This window comes from Peromyscus eremicus, chromosome 20 (genome assembly GCF_949786415.1).
Source record: "Peromyscus eremicus chromosome 20, PerEre_H2_v1, whole genome shotgun sequence".
NCBI classification, from domain to species: domain Eukaryota; kingdom Metazoa; phylum Chordata; class Mammalia; order Rodentia; family Cricetidae; genus Peromyscus; species Peromyscus eremicus.
The window spans coordinates 2,577,234-2,601,515 of record NC_081436.1 but is presented as its reverse complement, the minus strand read 5'-3'; the positions used below and the strand labels follow the sequence as shown (position 1 = coordinate 2,601,515).

The 24,282-nt window shown below is 54.6% G+C and overlaps 3 protein-coding genes across 3 annotated transcripts in view; 1 reads left to right on the top strand and 2 right to left on the bottom strand.

Annotated features, from left to right (window-relative positions):
* Positions 1-10,178, top strand: part of Scn8a (sodium voltage-gated channel alpha subunit 8) — a 112,083-nt gene extending 101,905 nt beyond the window's left edge. Inside the window, exons 24-26 of the mRNA XM_059246920.1 lie at positions 475-579; positions 2,750-3,020; positions 8,547-10,178. Coding sequence (XP_059102903.1) covers positions 475-579; positions 2,750-3,020; positions 8,547-9,694 — 1,524 coding nt within the window. The 3' untranslated portion in view covers positions 9,695-10,178. The remainder of the gene's footprint in view (positions 1-474; positions 580-2,749; positions 3,021-8,546) is intronic.
* A 4,174-nt stretch (positions 10,179-14,352) lies between these two features.
* On the bottom strand, positions 14,353-16,157 carry Tmdd1 (transmembrane and death domain 1). Its single transcript, XM_059247586.1, has one exon. The coding sequence runs from the start codon at positions 16,141-16,143 to the stop codon at positions 15,262-15,264; it is 882 nt and encodes a 293-aa protein (XP_059103569.1). The 5' UTR covers positions 16,144-16,157; the 3' UTR covers positions 14,353-15,261.
* Positions 16,158-19,062: 2,905 nt separating this feature from the next.
* Fignl2 (fidgetin like 2) lies at positions 19,063-22,780 on the bottom strand. Its single transcript, XM_059247816.1, has one exon. It carries the CDS (start codon positions 22,778-22,780, stop codon positions 20,831-20,833), a length of 1,950 nt encoding a protein of 649 aa, XP_059103799.1. The 3' UTR covers positions 19,063-20,830.
* Between the last annotated feature and the right edge of the window lie 1,502 nt (positions 22,781-24,282).

The following is a 24,282-nucleotide window of genomic DNA, read 5'->3' as shown; positions in this document are numbered from 1 at the left end:
AGTCGAAAGAACCACAAGTTCCAAATGTTAAATTTCATAAAAAGTGAGTGCCCTGTTCGCTGCACTCCAAATCTTTTTTTTTTTAGTATTTGGGAGGTGTGCACTGGGCACGTCGGTGCACACCTTTAACACCGGTGCTCAGGAGGCAGAGGCAGGCAGATAGACCTCTCTTCATAGTTCCAGGCCATCCAGGATTACAAAACAATACATTTTTATTCCCCCTGGTGTGACTGTCTTCTGGCCCCTTGCTCTCCACGTCCTGCCCTGAGAGCCTGTGGCCGGACAGTCCTGTCTCACTGCATGGCCTGGCAGACCCCTGACGCCCAAGCTGACACTGGGTAGTTGCCCCAGGAGTGACCCCTGCAGGAGCGCTCTCCACCAGGCTGACCTTGGAAGGAGAGCCTCTCCATCCTCTGGACCGTGGGCGCTCTACCAAAGCCGATTCTAATTCTCCTTTCCTCATCCTTCCTTTACTTTGGAGGTCAGGACATCTTCATGACAGAGGAACAGAAGAAGTACTACAACGCCATGAAGAAGCTGGGCTCCAAGAAGCCCCAGAAGCCCATCCCCCGCCCTTTGGTAAGTACTCTGGGCAGGTGTAGTTGGGTTTCTGTTTTTGTTTTTTTGTTTTTTGGTTTTTTTTTGTTACTCTTTGGGGACCCGCCACCTAGCTCCCAAATAAATACATGGAGACTTATTCTTACTTATGAATGCCCGCCTTACCTTGGCTTGTTTCTAGTCAGCTTTTCTAACTTAAATTATCCCATCTCTCTTTAACTACATTTTGCCTCTGGGTTTTTCACCTTTCTTTATTCTATGTCTCTTTCTTTCCTTCTTACTCCGTGGCTGGGTGGCTGGGTGGCTGGCCCCTGGCGTCCTCCTCTCCTCCTTTTCTCACTCCTCACTCTCTTCCCTAGATTTCTCCTCCTATTTATCCTATCTGCCTGGCAGCCCTGCCTGTCCTTTCTCCTGCCTGGCTATTGACCGTTCAGCTCTTTATTAGACCAATCAGGTGTTTAAGACAGACAAAGTAACACAGCTTCACAGAGTTAAACAAATGCTACATAAAAGAGTGCAACACAGCTTTGCATCATTAAGCAAATGTAACACATCTTAAACTAATAGTTGGCCACGATAGGCAGGCTGGCTGCACATCTGGGTGGAAAGAACACACTAGGGTCACTGCGGAGGAAGCAGAAAGAAGTGGCTGGCTGCCTGGTGGTGCCTGCTGATCCTCTCCTAGAGGATCCCCATCCACAACTCAATGAGACGTCATCAGCCGGGCACTAGGGGTGAGGCGGGTTTATTTGTGCTTGGCCTGGGCTGGGAGCCCTCCTGTGCGGTAGCACACTGCCAAAGATGAATGAAAGTGGCCCTCCTCTCCCTGTTCAGGATTGGTAGCCAGGCATGGTGGCACCAAGGCAGGAGTGTCACAGGGTAGAGGCTGGCCTGAGCTGCATAGTGAGATCATCTTTCAGATAACAAGAGCATTAATGTTTGGTTAATAATTTCTCAGCTGCCACGCCCTTAAACACGTGGCAGGGAGGATGTAAGCAGGGCCGCTTACATCCCATGACCAGGAAGCAGAGAGGGGATGTAGTGAGAGCTGGCTCCTCCTTTATGCCGTCTGGACCCCAGCCACTGGGATGGTGCTGCCCATATTCGGGAGGTCCGCTCCCTTAGCTAGTCCTCACGGACATCTCGGGACATGCCTCACTCATCTCCTGGGCGTTCTCCAGTCCAATCAACCATCACTCTGGAACTTCTGAGAGTGAGAGTGCTACTGTTTCCTTCATGTCCAGGATTTGTACCTGGTGCCAGAAATGGAGATCCAGAGAACAGGAGAGGCTGCTTCCCAAGCTCCCTGAATCTGGAAGCCAAGCCTGTTTTATTGCACATTCAAGTATAAAAATCATGGGGCCTGGAGAGATGGCTCAGCTAAGAACATGGACTGCTCTTGCAGAGGACCGGGGTTTGGTTCCAGCACCCCTATCAGCAGCTCACAACCACCTGTGGCTCTACTGCAGGGACCCGATGCCACATTCTCCTCTCCAGATACCTCATGGACACATACCATACATGCACATTAAATGTAAACAAATCTTTAAAATAACTATTATAAACATTACAAATGCATGCACACTTACACACACACACACACACACACACACACACACACACACTCAGATCTGGGCCAGTGGTCCCAGCACACTGGGGCTGAGGCAGAAGGACTGCTTTTGAATTCCAGGTCAGCATGGGCCACAGAGTTGAGTTGCAGGCCAGGCTATAGTACAGAGGGAGACCTTGCCTCAAAGCGATTGACTGTTTGGAGGCTGAGAGAGGCAAGGATGACCCTCAGCTTTCTGGCTTCAGAGCCAAGATGAACAATGGAGAGGGATGAGCTGGGTCCTCGGGAAGGGCATGGTAAATGGGTAAGTCATCAGGAGAGCTGGTGAAGAAGTGTGAGTGGAGACCGTGATGGAGGCTGTATCAGAAAAGAAGGAATTCAGGAAGAAGGCCTCCAGGTGTGGTGAAGTCATGTGCTCAGAAGAGCAGGATGGTGCTTGAGGACACTCTGAGCCCAGCTACCCTGATGCAGGCTGTCAGTGCCCCTGACAGATACTAGGGACACCAGCCACTGTCCCTGAGAAGGCGACAAGGGGCACAGGAAGGGCTGGGCAGCGGCTCTATGGGTCTAATGGTTTCCAAGGATACTTTTCGTGAACGCTTTCCTATCTTTCCTTCGCAGAACAAAATCCAGGGAATCGTCTTTGATTTCGTCACTCAGCAAGCCTTTGACATTGTGATCATGATGCTCATCTGCCTTAACATGGTGACCATGATGGTGGAGACGGACACTCAGAGCAAGCAGATGGAGAACATCCTCTACTGGATTAACCTGGTCTTCGTCATCTTCTTCACCTGCGAGTGCGTTCTCAAGATGTTTGCCTTGAGGCACTACTACTTCACCATCGGCTGGAACATCTTCGACTTCGTGGTGGTCATCCTCTCCATCGTGGGTGAGTGGGCGGGGCCCGAGGACGGGCAGGACCCCAGCTGGGAGGGGGAGGAGGGAGGACTGGCGGCAGGTGCCCCTCATGTGTCCTGCCTGCCTGTGCGGACTCCCCAGTCTCCACAGGCCTGCCGGGCAGATCACATGATCACGCGGGTCGTGTGTGTGTGTGTGTGTGTGTGTGTGTGTGTGTGTGTGTGTGTGTGGACTCCCCAGTCTCCACAGGCCTGCCGGGCAGATCACGTGATCATGCGGGTCGTGTGTGTGTGTGTGTGTGTGTGTGTGTGTGTGTGTGTGTGTGTGGACTCCCCAGTCTCCACAGGCCTGCCAGGCAGATCACGTGATCACGCGGGTCTCGTGTGTGTGTGTGTGTGTGTGTGTGTGTGTGTGTGTGTGTGTGTGGACTCCCCAGTCTCCACAGGCCTGCCAGGCAGATCACGTGATCACGCGGGTCTCGTGTGTGTGTGTGTGTGTGTGTGTGTGTGTGTGTGTGTGTGTGTGCGTGCGGACTCCCCAGTCTCCACAGGCCTGCCGGGCAGATCACGTGATCACGCGGGTCGTGTGTGTGTGTGTGTGTGTGTGTGTGTGTGTGTGTGTGTGTGTCTGTGTCTCCTGAGTACCCCCCAGCCCTCTGGGGTGTAAATGCTGCTGCATCTCAGAGGCAAGGGATAAATTTGATTTGCTCTCAAGGGATTCAGAGTCTACCAGGAAAGGCAAAAGAAACTTGTTCTTTATATGTGGCGGTGGCCTGGGGAGATGGCGCAGCTGGTAAAATGATTTACTGTCCGACTTCATTAGGGTTTCCGTCACTGCAACGAAACACCAGGACCAAAGGCGACTTGGGGAGGAAAGGGTTCATTTCACTCACAGCTCCAAGTAACAGTTCATCATCAAAAGCAGTGAGGACAGGAGCCTGAGGAAGCTGATGCATGCGGAGGCCACAAAGGAGCGCTGCTTACTGGCTTGCTCCCCATGGCTTGCTCAGCCTGCTTGCTTATAGAACCCAGGACCACCAGCCCAGGGATGGCCCCACCCGCAATGGGCTGGGTCCTCCCCCGTCAATCACTAATTAAGAACATGCCCTACAGGCTTGCCTGCAGCCGCAGCCTGTGGAAACATCTTCTCAGCTGAGGCTCCCTCCTCTCTGATAACTCTAGTTTGTGTCAAGTTGACATAAAACTAGTCAGTCCACTGTACAAGCATGAGGATCGGCTTTGATCCCCAGAACCCATGTTCTGGGGATGGTGTACACACTTATAACCCCTTCACTGGGCAGGCAGAGACAGATCCCTTGGGCTCACTGGCTGGCCAGTGTAGCCCACTTGGTGGGTTGTAGGCCAGTGAGAGACCCTGTCTCAAAAAACAAGGTAGACAGCACCTAAGAAATGACACCCAAGGTTGACCTGTGGTCTTCATACACACACACACACACACACACACACACACACACACACACACACGCGCACACACACACACACACACACACACGCACGGGCACATGCTCTCTCTCTCTCTCTCACACACACACACACACACACACACACACACACACACGCACATGCTCACACTCACACACGGGCACACGCTCACAGTGATTGCACTCTGGGGGCAGTGGTCACAGTGCCAACCGGCACTGTGGGCGAGTGCAGCTGGAGAGTCCTCCCCGAGTGTCTCACTGGGACCTTACAGCAGCACCAGAACTAGCTCATCTTAACTTAGCTCGGTCACCCAGTCACCCGGCAGAAGCAGAAGTCAAGGTGGCCTCAAAGTTTGTGTTCCTTCAACCTAAAAACACAGCCAGGGTGAAGTCCTGGCAGGTGAAGAAGGAAATACGAGCCTGCTGGCTGTCCTCAGGACAGGCTGCCCTCTTGAAAGGCACCCCAGGTGCTGTGTCCATGCCTTGGCCCCAGAGTGTCACTGGGTGCACCTGGTTTTCTTAGGTTAGTGACTGTGGATACCACAGGCCGATGGCCCCTCTTAACCCATACCACCCTCCAATTTTGTCCAAAAATATGTTAGCATGTGGAACACTGAGTCGTGGAACATTTTTCCCCCAAGGAAAGAATCCCTAAGCTAAATTATTGGCGGTGACAGGACACCAAGATTCCCTTTTGAAAGTCGCTGTGCCTGTTCCCTTCTGAGATGAACCCCAGGGGAGTCTGGCAGTGAAGAAGTCTGGTTCCCATACTGTCGGCTTTTCTTTTCTCTTTTGAAGACTCACTCACGTCAGGTGCATACCCTTTAACCCAGCACTCGGGAGGCAGAAGCAGGCAGATCTCTGTAAGTTCAAGCCCAGCCTGGTCTACATGGCAAGTTCCAGGACTATATAATGAGACCCTGTCTTAAACAGACAAAAAAGACTTGTTTATGTTTATATATACGTGCCTGGTGTTTGTGGAGGTCAGAAGAGGGTGTTGGATCCCCGAGAACTGGAGTTACAAGTGGTTGTGAGCCACCATGTGGGTTCTGGGTACCAAACCCAGGTCCTCTGCAAGAGCAGCAAGTGCTCTCACATGCTGAGCCCCTCTCCAGCCCCCCCCCTGCCCTCTTCTACTTGACTGCAGCGCCCTGTGCGAGTAATAAAGGTAGCTCACATCTTAATGGAACATGCAAGCCATGGCCATTCTGATGTCCTGTGTGTTGATTGACAGTGTCAAGGGAACTGAGGCCCAGACAGGTTCCTGAGACCTGTGGCTGGAGAGCGAGCGTTTAACTCTGAGTGAAGGCCAGCCTCAGCCAATCCATGCTCCCAGCTTCTCTGAAACGTGTGACCCTTGCCTACCATACGTGGACACTTTTGCCAAAACACTAAAGACGACAGAAGTCCAGACGAGTCACGTGGTTGTGCCGTCCTCTGACACAAGGATACCGAGGCTTTCAATATGGAGATTTTGATCAACTGTTAATTTATTCAGAAAGGAAAAGCATAGAAATTCTCTTTTAAAAGTCAAAGGAGGGCCAGTGAGAGGGCTCGGTGGGTGAAGGCCCTTGCTGCAGGCCTGACGACCCGAGCTTCATCCCCACGACGCACTTGGGGAAGGAGAGTCCTCTGACCGTCACGTGTCATATCATGTACACACCGACACACACAAGCACATACAGACACCTGCACACACACACACGATAAAATGTACTAAAAATATGTTTTTTAAGTAAGAGGAGTTAAAATAAATTGGTCTGTGAAGTACCTGAGCGCCCGCTTCATGGTTCTGCTGGGGACAGCACTCACCCCTCAAGCCTTTGTCAAGTGCTGTGGGCTCTCTGCAGCCTGCCTGCCTGTGTGTGTCTGCTGCAGCCTGCCTGCCTGTGTGTGTCTGCAGCCTGCCTGCCTGTGTGTGTCTGCTGCAGCCTGCCTGCCTGTGTGTGTGTCTGCTGCAGCCTGCCTGTGTGTCTGCAGCCTGCCTGTGTGTGTCTGCTGCAGCCTGCCTGTGTGTGTGTGTGTGTGTCTGCTGCAGCCTGCCTGTGTGTGTGTGTGTCTGCTGCAGCCTGCCTGTGTGTGTGTGTGTGTCTGCTGCAGCCTGCCTGTGTGTGTGTGTCTGCTGCAGCCTGCCTGTGTGTGTGTGTCTGCTGCAGCCTGCCTGTGTGTGTGTGTCTGCTGCAGCCTGCCTGTGTGTGTGTGTGTGTGTCTGCTGCAGCCTGCCTGTGTGTGTGTGTCTGCTGCAGCCTTACCTCTTTTACTTACATTACTGAGAAGCAAAGGGGAGGGAAGGAGGCGGCTGAGGGCCTCGCACCCACCCGCACCAGGAGATCCACCCACACCAGGAGATCCACCTGCCCCAGGAGATCGATCACAGCTTCTGAGGAGGAGAGTGCCTGCCACTCTCCAGGCTCACCCTACCCTCCCTCCCTTCCTGCAAAGCGAGATTCTTTCCTGGCTTTCTTATTTTATTTTATTATTTTATTTTATTTTATTTTATTTTATTTATTTATTTTATTTTATTTTATTTTATTTTATTTTATTTTATTTTATGTGTTTTGCCTGCATGTATATATGTGCACCACATGTTTGACTGGTATCCGAGGAGGTCAGAAGAAGGTGTCGAATTCCCCAGAATTGAAATTGAAGACAATTGTGAGCTATCACGTAGGTGCTGGGAATTGAACCCAGGTCCTCTGGAAGAGCAGTGGATGCTCTTAACCACTAAGCCATCTCTCCAGCCCCAAATTTTATTTTATTTTATTATTTTGTAGTGGGTATTTTGTGTGCATGTATGGCCATACACAACATGCATGCAATACCCCAGAGGCCAGAGGAAGATGTTGGATCCCCTGGAACTGGAGTTACGAATGGTTGTAAGCCACCACATGGGTGCTGGGAATCAAACCTGCATCTTCTGCATAAACAACAAGGGCTTTTAAGCACTGCACCATTTCTCCAGCCCCTCTTTCCTGGCTTAAAACCTTCAAATGAGAGACTCTTGAGCTCTCTGCAGCTGAAGTCACAATACTTACGAATTCTTATGGCTAAGAGACACTTCAGTAGTTAAGAGCTTCGTGTGCGTGGCTGCTCATCTTGTCTCCTAGCACGAGGAAGGCAGAGAGCAGCATTGCATGGAGAGAGCGGCCCTGCTTCCTCCAGCCCTCGCTTCTGGCCCTTGCATCTCCTCCTCCTTCTGCAGCCTTCCTTGAAGTCCCCTCTCTTGCTCTTTTAAGACAAGTGGTCTGCCTGAGATGGGTCACATAGGAGTGGACACAGGAGGACACCCAGTTGTCCATTCGCTCCCACTTCTGCATGCAACTCCTCCTGCACCTTACCTGCTTCGAAACTGGTTCCTGTTTTCCACCTTCCAGCTCATAATCTCAGAGCACCAAGTGGAAGGCCACCCTGGACAGCCTCCTTTAATCTTTGAGGCTAACACCCTCGTGAGGAGATGGGGGGTGAGGAGCAAACCAAGAATAAGATACATCGAAAATGTGTAGCATTAGCAGAATAATTAGGACATGGAAGTCAAAGGGTAGTGTGTCTCAGGGGGAACTGGGACCTCTCGTTCCCTGTTCATAGTTTAGAAACCCCATGGCATCATAGAGAGCATTCGAAAAGCTGTGTGTGCACACACTGAATAAATGGATCTTCCAGAAGGAAAACACAGATCTGCTTTGTGTGGGTCACAGGAAGGGATAATGTAAAGTCATTTTCATCTGAGGGACCAGTCTTGCAGGAAAAGAAAAAAAAAATCAACCTCTGAAACCTATAAATTAGAAAGATAGTCCTGTATCATTTCCTAACCATAGAGGACACCCTGCTTTTTATGAATTCACACATAGTAAAACTGTAACAACACTAGAGCCACTGAGGTTTCTGGGTCCTCGAGGGTTAGGTGCTGGCCGCTGTTAAGTTTGCTGAACATAGTTTATGTTGGTGTTCTCTACTTTTCTATATGTTTAAAAGGTGTGATTATTTTAGTTTGAGGGTTCAGCTTGAGTCAAAGGCACTCACTTCACATGCCCTTTGAACTTCTGCGTTTCCTAATGCCAGGTAAGAGGAGGGAAGGGTGTCTCTGACCTCAGTAACCATCCTCTGTTCCTCCTTTAGGAATGTTCCTGGCTGATATCATTGAGAAATACTTCGTTTCCCCAACCCTGTTCCGAGTCATCCGATTGGCCCGCATCGGGCGCATCTTGCGTCTGATCAAAGGCGCCAAAGGGATTCGCACCCTGCTCTTTGCCTTAATGATGTCATTGCCTGCCCTGTTCAACATTGGCCTTCTGCTCTTCCTGGTCATGTTCATCTTCTCCATCTTTGGGATGTCCAACTTCGCATACGTCAAGCACGAGGCTGGAATTGATGACATGTTCAACTTTGAGACATTTGGCAACAGCATGATCTGTCTATTTCAGATCACAACCTCGGCTGGTTGGGACGGCCTGCTGCTGCCAATCCTGAACCGCCCCCCTGACTGCAGCCTGGACAAGGAACACCCAGGGAGCGGCTTCAAAGGGGACTGCGGGAACCCCTCCGTGGGCATCTTCTTCTTTGTCAGCTACATCATCATCTCCTTCCTGATCGTGGTGAACATGTACATCGCCATCATCTTGGAGAACTTTAGTGTAGCCACAGAGGAGAGCGCTGATCCACTGAGCGAGGATGACTTTGAGACTTTCTACGAGATCTGGGAGAAGTTTGACCCTGACGCCACCCAGTTCATCGAGTACTGTAAGCTGGCCGACTTCGCGGACGCCCTAGAGCATCCTCTCCGAGTGCCCAAGCCCAACACCATTGAGCTCATCGCCATGGACCTGCCCATGGTCAGCGGAGATCGCATCCACTGCTTGGACATCCTTTTCGCCTTCACCAAGCGGGTCCTAGGGGACAGTGGGGAGTTGGACATCCTGCGGCAGCAGATGGAGGAGCGGTTCGTGGCATCCAATCCTTCCAAAGTGTCTTACGAGCCTATCACAACCACTCTGCGGCGCAAGCAGGAAGAGGTGTCCGCGGTGGTCCTGCAGCGTGCCTACAGGGGACATTTGGCTAGGCGGGGCTTTATCTGCAGAAAGATCACCTCCAATAAGCTGGAGAATGGAGGCACACACCCGGAGAAGAGGGGAAGCACCCCGTCCACAGCCTCCCTCCCCTCCTATGACAGCGTGACGAAACCTGACAAGGAGAAGCAGCAGCGGGCAGAGGAAGGAAGAAGGGAAAGAGCCAAGAGGCGAAAAGAGGTCCGAGAGTCCAAGTGTTAGAGACAGCGAGAAGGGAAGCTTACACCCGCTTAGCCCTGGCAAATGAAAGCCTGTTTACAAACTCCCGAATCTCACGGATGCAGAGCAGCTGTGGAGACGCTGGACCGGAAGACCTATACCAAACATAGTCTGCTTACATGGGACACGGTTGCATCTGGAGCAGTGGCCTGCCGAGGGCAGAGGACCTTGCTCCCTGGACTCACGATTTTCTGTCGCTTGGGCAGGTGGTTACTGCATGTTCCACACTCAGTCAATGCAACTTAGGACTACACTAACAGGATACAGAACAGAGGCGGCTGCCGGGACCAGCAGACTGCCGTCGCAGCCAAATGGATTTTATTTTTTCATTTGTTGATTCTCAGAAGCAGAAAGCATCACTTTAAAAGTTTGTTTGTTCATGCAAACAATATTTGCATTCTTACATTAGTTAAGCTAAGCAGCAAAAAGAAACACACACACACACACACACACACACATACACACACACACACACACACACACACATTCAGCCTATGTCACTAATTGTCTGTTTTCTTTGACATAAGCAGCATCTTCTCCACATGGGCGTCACGTGGTTTGTAGATGGGTGGGGGAAACAATCAGGTTTTTTCAGGCTGAGGAGGACTTGCTCAGGCCAATTCCAAATATTGTGCTCGTTCAATGCGTAGAAATGATTTGCATGATGGCATGCCGTGATCAGAAGTCATGCATGAGATCCATACACCACAAGACACTATTAATCCTGTCCCCTGCACTGGGTCAGCCTTTGGACAGGACCCAGCCTTGCACCGTTCACTGTATTTGGAGAAATGGTAAGAGTTCCATACCGGCTGCAATTCTTTCTGAGTTCTTAGAAGTCTTTCATACACCTCTGGGTAGGGAAACATAATTAACCAATTGACCACCACCACCACCAACAGAAACAATCCAACCCAACAAGCAGATGGATCCGTTGTGTGTACATGTTTAACAGACATCTCAACATACAGCCATTGTTGCACATTTTGCAAGGTAAACTATCTAATGCTGCTCTGTCCAGTACATGGGGAGACTTTGGCCCCGAATGGCTTGTACTATTAATGTCACTGTAAAACCAAATCCTAGGGCTAAAAAAACAAATAGGAAAAGAGTTCATTTGTATTTTGCAATATTCTGACGATTGTTTAGCCTTCGTCCTGGAGAACTGTCACTGGGGTAGAGATGCAAGTGCTATTTCTAGTAGCATGTATCTCTAGGAGGCCTTTGGGGGACTTACAGAAACCTTTCTTTGGGGGTTATGGGGTGCTCACTTCATTCGGTGTCATGTCTGTTTGCATTATGGCTTTTCTCAGGCTCAGGGAGATGTGGGAAGGGGTTCAGGGGTTCCGAACCTGCAGAGGGATTCATGTGCTCCATCTGCTGGTCCTTCCTGCCTCCATCACCCTCCTCCAACCAGCAGGGCTTCCCTTCCCAGCTGCCAGGGCTGGGTAAGGGCAGCAGTGTTGCTTGGGGTAGGGCTGCAGGCTCTTCCGTCCATGGTCTTCAGAATGACGGTAACTAGCAGGACCTGAGGTAGAGGTGGGGCCACTCTGGACCCAGCCACTGCCCTGGCTTTTGTGGGGAAGGGACTCGAGTCATTCTGTTGGGTGTTGCGGCTTCCCTGGCATTTCCTCTCTGCCCACCTTGCTTTCTGCTTAGTGGCCTGACCACTGACGTCAGGGGATGACTTCTGGGAGAGCACCATAGCTCCCACCCCATCTCCTGCTTTGCAGAAGACAGCTCTTAGCCCAGGGTGTCTCTCCTGAACACAAGGCTTCAAAGCCAAGATGCTGCACTTGAGTGTTAGACAGTCTCTCCGAACCAAGTCAGCTCGGTCCTTCCTGAGCGCAGGGTGGAGGGAAGTGAGCAGTCCACCACGAGACACATTAGACCCGTCTGCCTTGCGGTGGCAGCACTTTGGATGTGATCTCACAGTCCACTTGACTAGTTTCGCGTAAAACAAACCACAGCCAGTCGGTGAGCAGAGCTTCCTCTTGAGGGACCGGTAGACACTGTCCTAAGCGTGCCGGGACCGGCTCGGGAAGTGTGGCAACGCCACTGCTGCTAGGACGAATGTAGAGAACCACGTACAGGCACGTGACGTCGTAAACAGCACAAAACAGAAGCTGACGTGTGTGGTTATTCTTTTTAAGAGAACTATAAATACTGTAACATATAATTTTATTTTATTGGCATGCCTTTTGTAAATACAAATTACTAACTTATTAAATAGGAAATGGCTTCTGGCTTATGCCATTGTCATGTTTATTTTTATTTTTTATACTTTCCTTTCTTCTTAGAACTAGATGCTGTCAGCCAATGTACACCCCAACCAGACAGACAGACAAAAAATTTTTTATTGCTAATGGTCTTTTCCAAAACAACAAAAAAATATATATTTTTGTTCCAATGTGCAATAAATTCTAACCACTTCTATGCAAGATTTGGCTACACTTAATCATTGTTCTTAGATCTGGAGATGGGCAACAGCTATTTGATCTTGCTAGGAACACCAAGCGCCATGCTAGTAATGTTCTTAAGCTACTAGAGCCTAGATCTGACCCTCCTGACCCAGCCCAGCAGGCTGCTGCCTCCCTCCCTCCCTCCCTCCGTCCCAGCCTCGGGATCTCACACCTCTGCCCACTGATTAGACCTCCCCACCTGTTGCTCCTCCCCCTCCTCCCCTGCACCTGGCCACTCCCCCCTCCCTCGCGCTCTCTCTCCATCCTGCTCCACACTTCTTGTGAACCACACCATCACCAGCAGTTCACACCCGCAGTTAACAGGCATCGAACCTAAAGAATCAATCGGCTATGGCAGTTTCCAGTTGGTTCCGTTCTGTTTTGTTCCGTGTCCTCACAGAGTGAGCAAGTGGCGACGCTTTGCCAAATATTCACGAAGCCCACCAATCAAAGAGCAGCAGCAGCCAGTACCACTGCACATATATATATATAGATATATAAATATAAATATTTATTTTTTTGTAGCCGGGTCCTTGGTGCAGTATTTATATTCCACGATCCTCCTTTAAAAATAAAAATAAAAAAGACAAAAAGCAAAAGTCATGTGATGCTGTTCATTTAAAACGCAGAGCCAAAGCCCCTGAGCAGGAGCCAACATGACTGCTGGTTATACCGTGAAAACACTCCCCCTCTTCCTTAACTTCCCTGTGGCTTAGGGTGAGGAGACTGGGAAGGCAGCCGAGGGTGAGAGCCAGAGTGGCCTGCTCTCGCCAGCCATCACTTAAGCATTTGAAGCTATGGGCAGAGAGAAACAAGCTCCCTGGCAGGGCCCCCGGCGCTACGGAGCCCAAAGGGCTCCTTGCATTTGATCTCCACAACCAACGGAAACTGTAAAGGACCAGTAGAGTGCTAGTGGATGCATGGAGGCCAGCGCTGCGCTAGATGAGACGTGATTTCAAAGCAGTCCATTACTATAAGCCAAAAGGAAACAAAATAAAAATGGCCCTTTTTACCACACAAGGGAAGCCTGTCTCGGTGTGTGTCTGTTGTCTGACTTGCCCATTCTCGAGTTCTGGAAGGGGTCTGGGAACTGGGACCCTGGAGCATTTGGGAAAAGGAGCCGAGGAACCAGAGCCTCCCAATTCTGGCTAAGTAGGGACTGCAGAGAAAAGCCAGGTCCTGATCCCCAGGTCCCTCCCTGCCGCCGGTTGCATGTGGCATTGCCCCTTAGGCTGGACCCCTCCCTCAGCTGTCTCACCCAGTAGAGCCCCCAGAGATGACCTCAGCCAACCCAGCTGGCCTGGCCTGACTTCTGCCTCGCTCATGGAAATGATTTAAGAAAAAACTACCCCCATCCCCCAAAGCTAGTGCAAGCTGAGCAGCTTCCGCTCACTAGCTAGTGCTGGGCCCTGCCCTTCATCCACTCCCGTAACCAGACCAGCAGACTGGGGCCATCCCCTTCACGTGTGTGCAGGGGAGGGGACACCCCTCTCCAGGCCGTGTCTCCTGGTCTAGGGATACTCAGGAGGTCTTGAAGTGCCCACTCTAGTAGCTGACTGGAGAGATGGCTGGTAGGTCAGTCCCCATCCTTGTCCTCAGCCCCAGCCTCCGAGCCTTCTGGGGAGGGTTCGGACTTAGTGACTTGATTCCTGGGCATCCTCTGGAACGATGCCTCTTTCTTTTCTCAGATGTTGCCCAAAGTTTTGCAAAAAGCTTCGTTCATTTTCAGGTACTCCCCCACCCCCTAGAGAATCAGCTGCCGGCCAGTCAGTCGGGGGGCAGGGGGCGTCGGGAAAAGAGGAAGTCTGGGTGTGAGGCCAAGACTTGCACCGGGCTAGTGCTGATTGGATCCTCTTCTCAAGGCTTCCTCCATCAAAACACTCCTGAGGCGCCCCTGCCCCTGCCCCTGCCCCTGCCCACTGCTGTTTGCTGTACATAGAGGCTAAGTGGGGCGAAGTGGGCAGGTGTGCACATGTGTGTGTGTGTGTGTGTGTGTGTGTGTGTGTGTGTGTGTATGAAGAATGTACATAGGTAAAGGGGAGCGTGGTCCAGTGGTTCCAGAAGAGGGACAGAACTGTGTTCCATCCCTAGCTTGACCACTGGCTCGCTGTGTGGCCTTGGGCAAGTCACTTAACCTCTCTGTGCCTCAGTTTCCCCATCTGTAAAATGGGGGTAATAATACTGACCTACCTCACAGGGGTGTTGTGAGGCTTTAACTAGGTGTTTTGTAAAGCGATCTGAGATACAGAGACCAAGGCGCCAGGGAAGGGCAAAGCATACTGTGGACTTGAGGAAGATGAACTGGTACCATAAACGCTGCTATTCTGAGAGCCGTTTTAAACTGCACTGCTCCAGCCCATCCCTGCTTCTCATCACCAGGACAGCAGGTCGAGAAATGTCTTTCCTTGCACTTGCTTCTGGGGTTCGTGATTCTTACAATTTTTTTTCCCCATGCTGTATCTCTTTCCTTCCCGCCTCGACTCGTCCCCGTTCTGTTTATGCGGAAATGGCAGAAATGCTTGAGAAATGAGAATGTATAAGCGGATTGGAAGTTTATAGTCTGAATTTTCAATTTTACTTTGTACTGTACATCTTTTTACTTTAGAATTTGCAATAAAGGGTTACGTCAATCTTGTTTTCAACTCTCCTCTTGGACTGGCTTGTCATTCTGTCACGGCTTTCGTCCCAAGCCCCTGGCCTTAGGACTGTCTGGCTACAGGTTCTCCAGGGCTTGGCTCATCCTTCAGAGGTGGGCAGGGCAGGTGCCAGGTTCCCGCTGGGCCTTCAAGAGGAGTGGTGCGGCACACCCCAGCGGCCTGTGGGGCGCAGACTGGCCAGTCAGTTCTGGGTTCAAGAGTCCCCACCGCGCCCCTTACGGAGTGGTGAGCAGCTTCCTGGCACGGAATGGATACAAGAGTGTGTCCAAAAGCGTGGCTCGGCGGGCGGGCGCTGGGCAGCGCTGGGGACCCCTGGCCGGCTCCCGAGGCCCAGGACGCCGGTTTCCATCCACTCGGCGGCAGACTGCGCCCTCCACAGCCTCTGGAAACTTTATAGTGGGGCGGCTGCTGTGGGGGCGCTGCTCGGGGTTCACAGTGGCAGGCCGTGGGAGGAGGGTCCCTGCGGCGCCCAGGCCGGGGGCAGGAGCGGCTCTGCTTCCCAGCCGCCGGGAGCGGGGGCCGGCCTGGGCGGGCCGGGGGCGCAAGGCCGCACGGGGTCTCCGTCGCCGCCGGTGATCCACAGCGTGAGCACAGTGATCATCGCCCCAGTGCCCAGTGCGCCCACGAAGCCGGCAAGGAGCCCGAGCGCCAGCGGCCGGACCCAGGCTGCTGGGCTTCGCGTGTACGGGGGCTGCGGCAGGCGCTCCACGATCAGCTCGAGATCGTCCCAGGAGGGCACGGAGGCCGCGGAGCGACGTTCGCGCGGGGCCGGGGCGGGGGCCGGGGCGGGGGCCGGGGCCACCGGCGGCTGCACGTAGTTCGCACCCGACCTGCGCAGCTGCAACGTCGCCTGCTGGTGGAGGTTCTTGGCCAGCTCCCGCGCCACGTCGGGGCGGCCGCTGCGCCGTAGGGCCCGGGCCACGCGGTCCCACGACAGGGCCGGGGCCTTGGCGGCCAACCAGGACGCCAGCGCCTCGCGGCAGCCGTCGGACACCTCGCTAGACTCCAGTCCAGCGTCCTCCCGTCCCTCCGACGGCTGCCCGGCTGCCGCCCGCCGCCGTTGCCCCACGGTGCCCTGCGCTCCAGGAGAGGTTGTGGGCGGCTTGGGCCGGGCCAGCCAGTCCTCAGAGAGCCGGGCGAACTCGGCGTCCACGTCGGGCTCGGGCGCCTCGAGGAGCGATCGGAAGTGGCTGCACTCCTCCGGGGTCAGCAGCTCCGACAGGCGGACTGCAGCGTGAGGGCCCATGGCGTCCAGCGCGCCCGCGGGGGCCAGCGCCCACTTGCAGAGCGCCAGGACCAGCGCCCACGCCATGGCTCGGCCTGAGGGAGGGGTTCCGAATGCCGCGAGGCTGGGGATTGTGGCGGCGCAGAGGCGAGGGACATTCGTGGAACGCGGACGCTCCTGCCAGAGAGAAGTCAGCCACCGCGCGGGGGGGGGGGGGGGGGGCAGAGATCTGAAAGCTCAGAGTCCAGGGGAAAGCGACTCCTAGCAGCCCCCCACCCCGGTGGAGGGCGGGGATTGGGTGGCAGCCCGGGCCTTATAGTCAAGGGCCTAATCTAAACTCACTGAAACCCTAGTCTAATTCATTTGCTGTCCTTCGACTTCTATTGGAAGCGCTGGACGCTCTGCAGCCAAGGTCCAGATTCTCTCGGCATGCTCTCCCGTCTGCTAGATTAAACCCTCAACTTCTCAGGGTTGGGCAAATTCTCCCATCCCCACACACTGGACCCCCACTTACCTAACACATCTGTTCCCAAGGTGGCTTGACTGTGATTTGGCCCCACAGTCCGGCAATTCGGCTTCCGTGGTGGACCCTGCTATCTCATGCCCTCGGGCAGCCACACACACTGTCCACACACATCATAGACCGTCTCTAAGTCTCCTCCCACCACCATCACGCTCAACGCACTGCAGCTAGACCTTTTTACTGCCTCACCCATGAGACTGAGGTCCCCACATTGCCCCAGTAGTGACCAGTATATTCAGCAAAGGTTTGTTGACTCAGTGTGTGGATTCTTGCGAAGCAGGCCCCTGTCCACAGCCACCTGTCCACCTACATGCAGAGGCTTGAGGGTAGCTTGGGGTCCCGCCTGACTCATCCAACCTCAGGTCTCCTCACTCCTGTCCCCATTTTATGCTCTTGTAACGAACATAAATGATGTCAACAATACCCTCTCCAGTCTCCATGTTTTGCTGACCTCTACCCCTCCTGCCTGGGAAGGCTCCTGACTTGTCGCTTGTGGGTACTTTTTTTTTCCGTGTGTCTGTGTGTGGTGTGGGGGCACCTGTGTGTGTACTAGTGCAGGCCTGAGGCTGACGGGCTCGGTCACTCTGCCCTATTCACCAAATCAGGGTCTCTCAGTTGAAGCCTGAGTTCACTGATAGGGTTAATCCAGATAGCCATCTTACTCTGAGGGAACCCTACTTCAGCCTTCCAGAGGCTGGAATTACAGGTGAGCTGCCATATCAACCCAGCATTTCCATGGGTGCTGGGGATCCAAACTCTGATCTCCACATCTACATGGTGAGCACTCTGCCTGCTGAGCCATCTCCCCAGCCCTCTTGGGCACTTTTTCCCCCCTTGTTTTTCAAGACAGGGTTTGTCTGTGTAGCCCTAGCTGTCCTGGAACTCACTCTGTAGACCAGGCTGGCCTTGAACTCACAGAGATCCACCTGCCTCTGCCTCCTGAGTGCTGGGATTAAAGGCGTGTACCATCACCTCCTGGCTCCCCTTGGGCATTCTTGAGAGAAGCCCTGTGTTCTTCATTGGACCACTCTTCTAGAAATACCAGGGTCTACTCAACAGAAGTCCCCAGTGACTGTATCAGAACCAAACAACTATGCCAGCTGTGAGAAGATTCCTAGGATCCACCCACTCCCGGCACCCTTACCTACTTATAGTTATATATTTATATGGTCTGTTTGGAAGACTGTTCCCACTATGGGTTCTCAGGGGTGTCCTTGGCAGCTTGGTTTTATTCAGCACCCCACAATGTCATCATTCAACAGGTACATGATAAACTGCAGGAGGCCACATCTGGACCGCCAAGGACCAAAAGGCAGGGCTCTTTGAATCCCGGAAATAGTCAACTTGTCTCTCCAGAGGCTGCTTCTGGCTTTGCCTCCTGTGCGCACTCCTGTGTGAGAGGGAGCCCAGCACACTTCCCCTTGGCCTGTGGCAGGCAAAGCCCTGGGATAGCAGTGGGTCCCAGCCTCCCCACAGAGCTCCATGGTGCCCCTAATTTTCCCATCTCTCAGTCTATCATGAGCTGTCAAAGAAAACTGGGACTGAAAGATGGTGAGGAAATGGACAAAGGACTTCATGTAGCCCGAAACACTGGGCTTTGGATGTCTCCACACCTTGCCCTCCACCATGTGGAAGACAAGTATGACCCTCACCTCAACCAGGGCTGCGGTCATGCTCCTGAGGGCCCCTCTTCCTCTTCAGCTCCCTTCATTCTACCAACGTGTTCACACTTCACTGCTCCTCATACTTCAGAGTCTAGGGCTACAGTGAATCAGCAGGGAAGGACTTTTATGTGACCTCAGGCCAGCAATGGACAACCACTGGCATGGAGTGAACAGCAACGTCCCATTACTGTTTGCTGAAGAAACAGAAACCCAGAGCCACAGCCAGGGTAGCCAACCTGAGTAGCCAACCCTCCCCACATCCCACTACCCCCAAGAAATCCTCCAAATACCACACGTCATAACTTTAATACTGTGTAATATTTTCTCTTAAAATACAGTCTCTTCTGAGGTAGACAGACCACAACTGCAGAGCATTATCAGACAGGAGATAAATATGTCCATGTACAACACACAGCAAAATGAGGTAGAAATGGTCACAGCTGAAGGACAGGATCCCACCCCAACCTTAGCGCAGGGAGTGGATGGCCGCCGGTGTGCCCTCCCCTGCAGGGCCCGTTGCCCCTCCCACGCTCCACCCCTGGATTCTTTGGTATGCCCCCAACATTGCTAGAGCTAGACCCGCCCTGCCATCCTGCCCAGTGCTCATGAGGTAGGTGCTGCGGCTGGGGGCTGTCTTCTTGTGCAAAGCTTCCAAACCTGGGAACACAAAGAGCCCAGCAAAGGAAGTGTAGGGACCCTGGGGATTGGCCCATGAACTCCTACCCAGCCCCCTAGAGGTGCTGCTGCTTGAAGGGACAGCTGGGTCCCCAACTCCACTTCCCTACCCCTCTACCCCCACCCCCACCCCCAGACCTGAGAGAACTCCTTTACTCCGTGTTCCCACCAAGGATCTTTTTGCAGCAGCATTCTGAGTCCTGCCCTTGGTTGGCTGGCTCCAGAGAGAGGCTCAGAGAGAACAAGGATGAAGAGGAGGCCGAGCTTTCCTGCTCACACTCACGGCTAGCACCTGCCCTCAGCACCCTGGCCCCTACCACATCTCTCATGACAGGGAACTAGGAACTGTAGGGATAAGCGGGGGTGGGGGGCCAGGGTGGGACAAAGATGGGGAGTGTCCTTTCTTTGCCCCAAAGATTGTGACATGGTCTGAGGGGCTAAATCGCTGAAGCCCCACGAAGGGAACAAGCAGGAGGAGGAATGGGGGCTGAAGAGGAGGGTTCTAGTCCCCCTGTCACCAGAAAACACCCTGTACTCTCCAGGCCCAACACTCCAGGGGAACAAGTAAATACACTCCCCACAGAACTTTCTCCAGAGCAATGCTCTGCCTCCTGACAGGACCCAGAGGAACAGGTGGCCTGGCTCCTAGTAGTCAATATTGTGCCCAGCCAGACTTCCGGCTAGATCATCTTCATTCCTGAGGGAATCCTCTTAGCCTGGTCTAGGGAGCCTCTGACCAAGCAGGTGTCCAGTGAGGTGGCCTGAGAACGTTCCACTTGGGTCACCTCTGAGGCAGGATATGGGCAAGAGCACCCCAGCCCCTTGTAAGCTTCACAGACAACCTGGAGCCGAGGATGGAGCCCACAGGAGACAGTGGCAATAGGGAGCCTCACTTGCCCTCTGGAGTCCCCTGCCCCCACCCTCTCCTCTTGCTCCCACGCTGGGCCTGGGGAGGAGCCCTTGCCTACATTCTGTTTCTATCCCAGTAACAGCAGTTTGGGGCTTTTCTCTGGTGTTCCTCAGCAGCCCCAAGTCTCTCTGGTCTGGGAGAATCTGCTCCCCTGGGGTGGGGCTGGGGGTAACAGGAGAGCAGGCAAAGTCTAACATTCTTTCTGAGGTCAGTTTCTTCCTGAGTTGTCAAAATAAAACGGAAAAACAGTAAATCCTACACATCTTACAAAAATAAGAGGCCTAAAATATTAAGCAACCTACATTTCTGGGGCAAACCTCAAAAATGAACAAACCAAAAACAAAACAAAACAAAACCCTTCTTTGGGTGTTTCCCCCCCCTTTCCTTGTTCCCACCCCGTAGACCCAAGATGTCGGGTGGATAAATGTACTGAGGGGGTTGTGGGGCTCACTACACCCCCTTCCTCAGCCTCTGGGCCAAAAGAACTGTCAAGAGACGCTGCGGTGTGGACGAGGAACAGTGAGGAGGGATTAAAGCAGAGTCCAGGAGACACACAGCAGCTACACAGAGAAGCACGGAGGGCGACAGATGAGGTGGGGACCGGAAGGTGGAGCTGAAAGAACAGGGACAGTATGAGGAGGGTCAGGGACAAAGCCTTGAGAAACTAAGTCAATACAGAGAAGGTAGAACGGGAAGGAGGATGCTCAGAGGGCAAGGAGGCAAGAGGATTGTGGAGAGAGGGCGGGAGTTCCCTAGGCCCTGGTGCCAGCTCATGTCGGGTGTGCCCGGTGTGCCCGGCGGAGATGGCGAACTTCCCGTCCACAATAAATAGGAGAAACCTGAGTACACGGTGCATATGGCATCGATCTGCCGGGCAGAAGCATTTTCCTTCCCATAAAGAACAAATCCCCTGGCAGAGTCCTCCCCTCTTCCACCCCACATTCATCACTCCTTTGGCCAAGGACATCCCCTGAGGCGGAGGTGGCCTCCCCTCTGCCACCCTCAATGTCCGGAGCCATACATTTTGTCCCACTCCACTAGCGAGTCCAGCTCCTTGGGGGAGACCCGAGGGCCCACCTTGGCTAGAGCAGCCTCCACGTCTTTGTAGGAAAGGGGCCGCTGCAGTCCGGAGAGGCCCGCCTCGGCCGCTGCCTGCTGGCACAGCTGCCCCAGCTCGCCGCCCGAGAAGCCCTGGGTGCCCTGCACCAGGGCGGCCAGCTCCCGCTCGCTCAGCGCACAGCCCTGCTGAGCCAGCGCCCTCTGCAGGATCTGCCCGCGCGCCGCGCCGTCGGGCAGGGCCACGTACAAGCGCAGCGCGAAACGCCGGCGGGTCGCCTCGTCCAGGGCCCCCGGCCGCGAGGTGGTGCCCACCACCAGCACGCCGTCGGAGCGCGCGCCGCAGCCGCCGTCCAGGCAGGCCAGCAGAGGCGCCCGCAGCGAGGCGCCGTCGTCCCGCGCCGGCAGCAGCGCATCCAGCTCGCTGATGAGCAGCACCGCCGGCGGCCGGCAGCGCGCGGCCGCAAAGGCCGCCTGCAGGAGGCGCGCGCCCTCGACGGCGCCGGAGGCGGCCAAGCCGGCCCCGCGCAGGCGCAGCAGCGTGGCGCCCAGCTGGGTGGCGAGGCAGCGGCCCAGCAGCGCTTTGCCGGAGCCGCGGGGCCCGAAGAGCAGCACGGTCCGCGGCGGGCGCGCGCTGCCGGGACAGGCGGGCGGCCTGAGCAGGGGCCACAGCAGCTCCTCCTCCAGCGCCGCCTTGAGCGCGCCCTGGCCCGCCACGTCTGCCCACTGCACCGGGGGCCCGCAGTCCACCATCTTGCTGGTCACCAGCTCCAGGGTCCCCGGGTCCACACCTTTGGGAGGCTCCCCCGACGGCGCCGTGAATCCTCCGCGGGTGGCCGGGGCCCGCTCGGGGAACTTGTCGAAGGGCTCGAGAGGAGGGCCGTAGGCGGGGGAGCCCAGGACCTTGAGAGGGCCACCGCCGCCGCCGCCGCCGTACTTGCCCGTCCCCTCCTCCGGAGCTCCGGGTGGCTTCGCGCGGAACCCGTTGCCCCGACACTCGGCGTCGTCCGCGGCGGGGTAGGCGGCACCGTCGGCCGCGGGGGCCTTGGCGGGCTCGTAAGCGTACTTGCGGTAGCGGGCCTCCGCGCCCTCGTCCACCGCCTTGCGCTTGAGCGACACGCCCTCGGCGGCGGCGGGGAAGCCGTAGGGCGCGGGCCGGGGCGGTGCGGGGGCCGGCAGGGGCGTGGGTGCCGCCAGGCCGGACGGCAGGTAGGGCGCGGGGGGCGCGGCGGGCGGCGGGAGCGCACCGTAGCCGGGCTGCGCGGCGTAGCCGGCCGCCGGGTAGTTGTAGAGCGGCGCCGAGGGCCCGTAGCCCGGCGGCGGGGCTGGCTGCAGGAGCGCGGCCGGGGGCGGCGCGGCCAGCGCGGCGCTCGTCTGCGCGCAGTAGCCGGGCGCCAGGTACCCGCCCCCGTAGCCCGTCGCGTACTCGGTGGCCGCCGATGGGCCCCCGCACGCGTTGCCCGTGTACAGCGGCTCAGCCAGGTTCCCGGCTACTACCGGGGAGCCCCCGAGGCCCGCGGACCCACCCCCGCCGGCCGGCTTGGCTCCCGGGAGGCCTTCGTGGAGCGAGGCCAAGGGGTAAGGTGGCTCCGGCCCCGGCCAGGGTTCCGGGTCCCCTTTGGCGCCGTTGAGGAAGGCGGCGTCACCGTAGCTGCCTAGGCCCGGGCGCTCGTAGGGCGAGTCCAGGACTCCGGAGTACTTCTCAGCGTAGCGCTTGAGGAGGTTGGAGGCAGTGAGGGCGGAGATGTCGTCGTGTGCCCAAGCGTAGTGGCAGCGCTGGCGACCCCCTGGAGGCATCTCCAACTTGTGGGCCGGCGATGGGGTGGTGGAGGAGACGTCCAGGTGCTGCTCTGGCCACTGGTTGAGGGGCTGGGCGTGTTCTGGTGTCCAGTGCATCTTTGACAGAGCTGCAGGTAAGAACAGTGACTGGTCAGCTCCTGCAGTGGCTCCGGGGACCCACTGGTGGTCCCCAGTCTTAGGTGATGACAGGCTACCCTCCCACCCTTTGGACCTAGAAGTAGTTTTTTTGTTTTTGTTTTATTTTTATTTATTTATTTATTTATTTTTGTTTGTTTGTTTGTTTTGGTTTTTCGAGACAGGGTTTCTCTGTGTAGCTTTGGAGCCTGTCCTGGATCTCGCTCTGTAGACCAGGCTGGCCTCGAACTCACAAAGATCCGCCTGAGTGCTGGGATTAAAGGTGTGTGCCACCAGCGCCCGGCTTTGTTTTTGTTTTTTTAAATAGTTTCCTTGGCACCAAGAAGGACCCAGAAATGCCATGGTTAGCCCTAACTGCTCACCACACCAGCTCTGCCCCTCTGTGGAAGAAAGGTCATTATTGGGACCTAACAGAGGGAAGGGCCAGGCTGGGAGAAGAGCTAGCCCATATGAGGCTCTTAGGTAACAGGCACTTGCTGTTCACCCACTATGTGCTGACCACTGCAGGGGTGAGACAGGCCCAGAGCTAGGAGGTCCAACCAGGTTGACACTGAGATTCTTTGTTCACCTTGCCTCCACTGAGATCCAAAATCCACTTTGGGCCTGAGGTCAGAAGTGCCCTGGAGTGTGATTCTTCCCATCAACCCCAAAACCACGGTTGCTAAGCCAGCAACACTTACTTCCTTGCTGTTTGATTTCTTTGGGCCTCTGCCTAAAACTAGAACGCTGCCAACTGCTATCTGTAGTAGCTATGGAGTCTGGGCAGGTACTCCTGCCTGCTCCATCCAAAACCTGCCTGTTCACATCGCAAACATCATTTGGAATGGACAGGTCATTTGCTGAGGTCCACGGGGCAGTACAGAGCATGCAGGTCCCATTAAGTGCGTCCCAGGGCTAGTACAGTCCCTGCCTGGCATGCTCAGAGACCTGGGTTCTATCACCAGCACTGGAGGGGTTAAAAAAGTGAACCTTAATTTGCTCTGAACTTCCCAGTCACCAAATAAAGAGGGAGGTACATCTCTCACTTTGCAAGACACCAGTTCTCAGAGGGAACAAAACTGTCCCTGGGGTGTGGGGTCACGGAGCCGATCTGTGCGATGTCACAGTGTCTCTGCACCATTGACAGTCAAAACATTCCAAGGCTGTTCCCTGAACTGTCCTCTGGCACCCATCAAGGCACGAGTCCTGAACTAGTAAGACATTCAGAGCCTGAGCAATTGGACACGGCTCCAGTAAGCCAGCCTGACCTAAGAATAAAATTTCAAAGGCTAAATGAGCCCGTGGCATGCCCAAACACAAGTTCTGTGGTGATTATTTCTCAAGCCCAAGCTTCTGGTGAGTTTATTTAGCAGGTTCTTCCTTTGGCAAACTTTGTATTGCTGTGTGTGTGTGTGTGTGTGTGTGTGTGTGTGTGTGTGTGTGTGTGTGTTTTGCTGCAGGGGGGACTGAACCCAAGGCTCTTG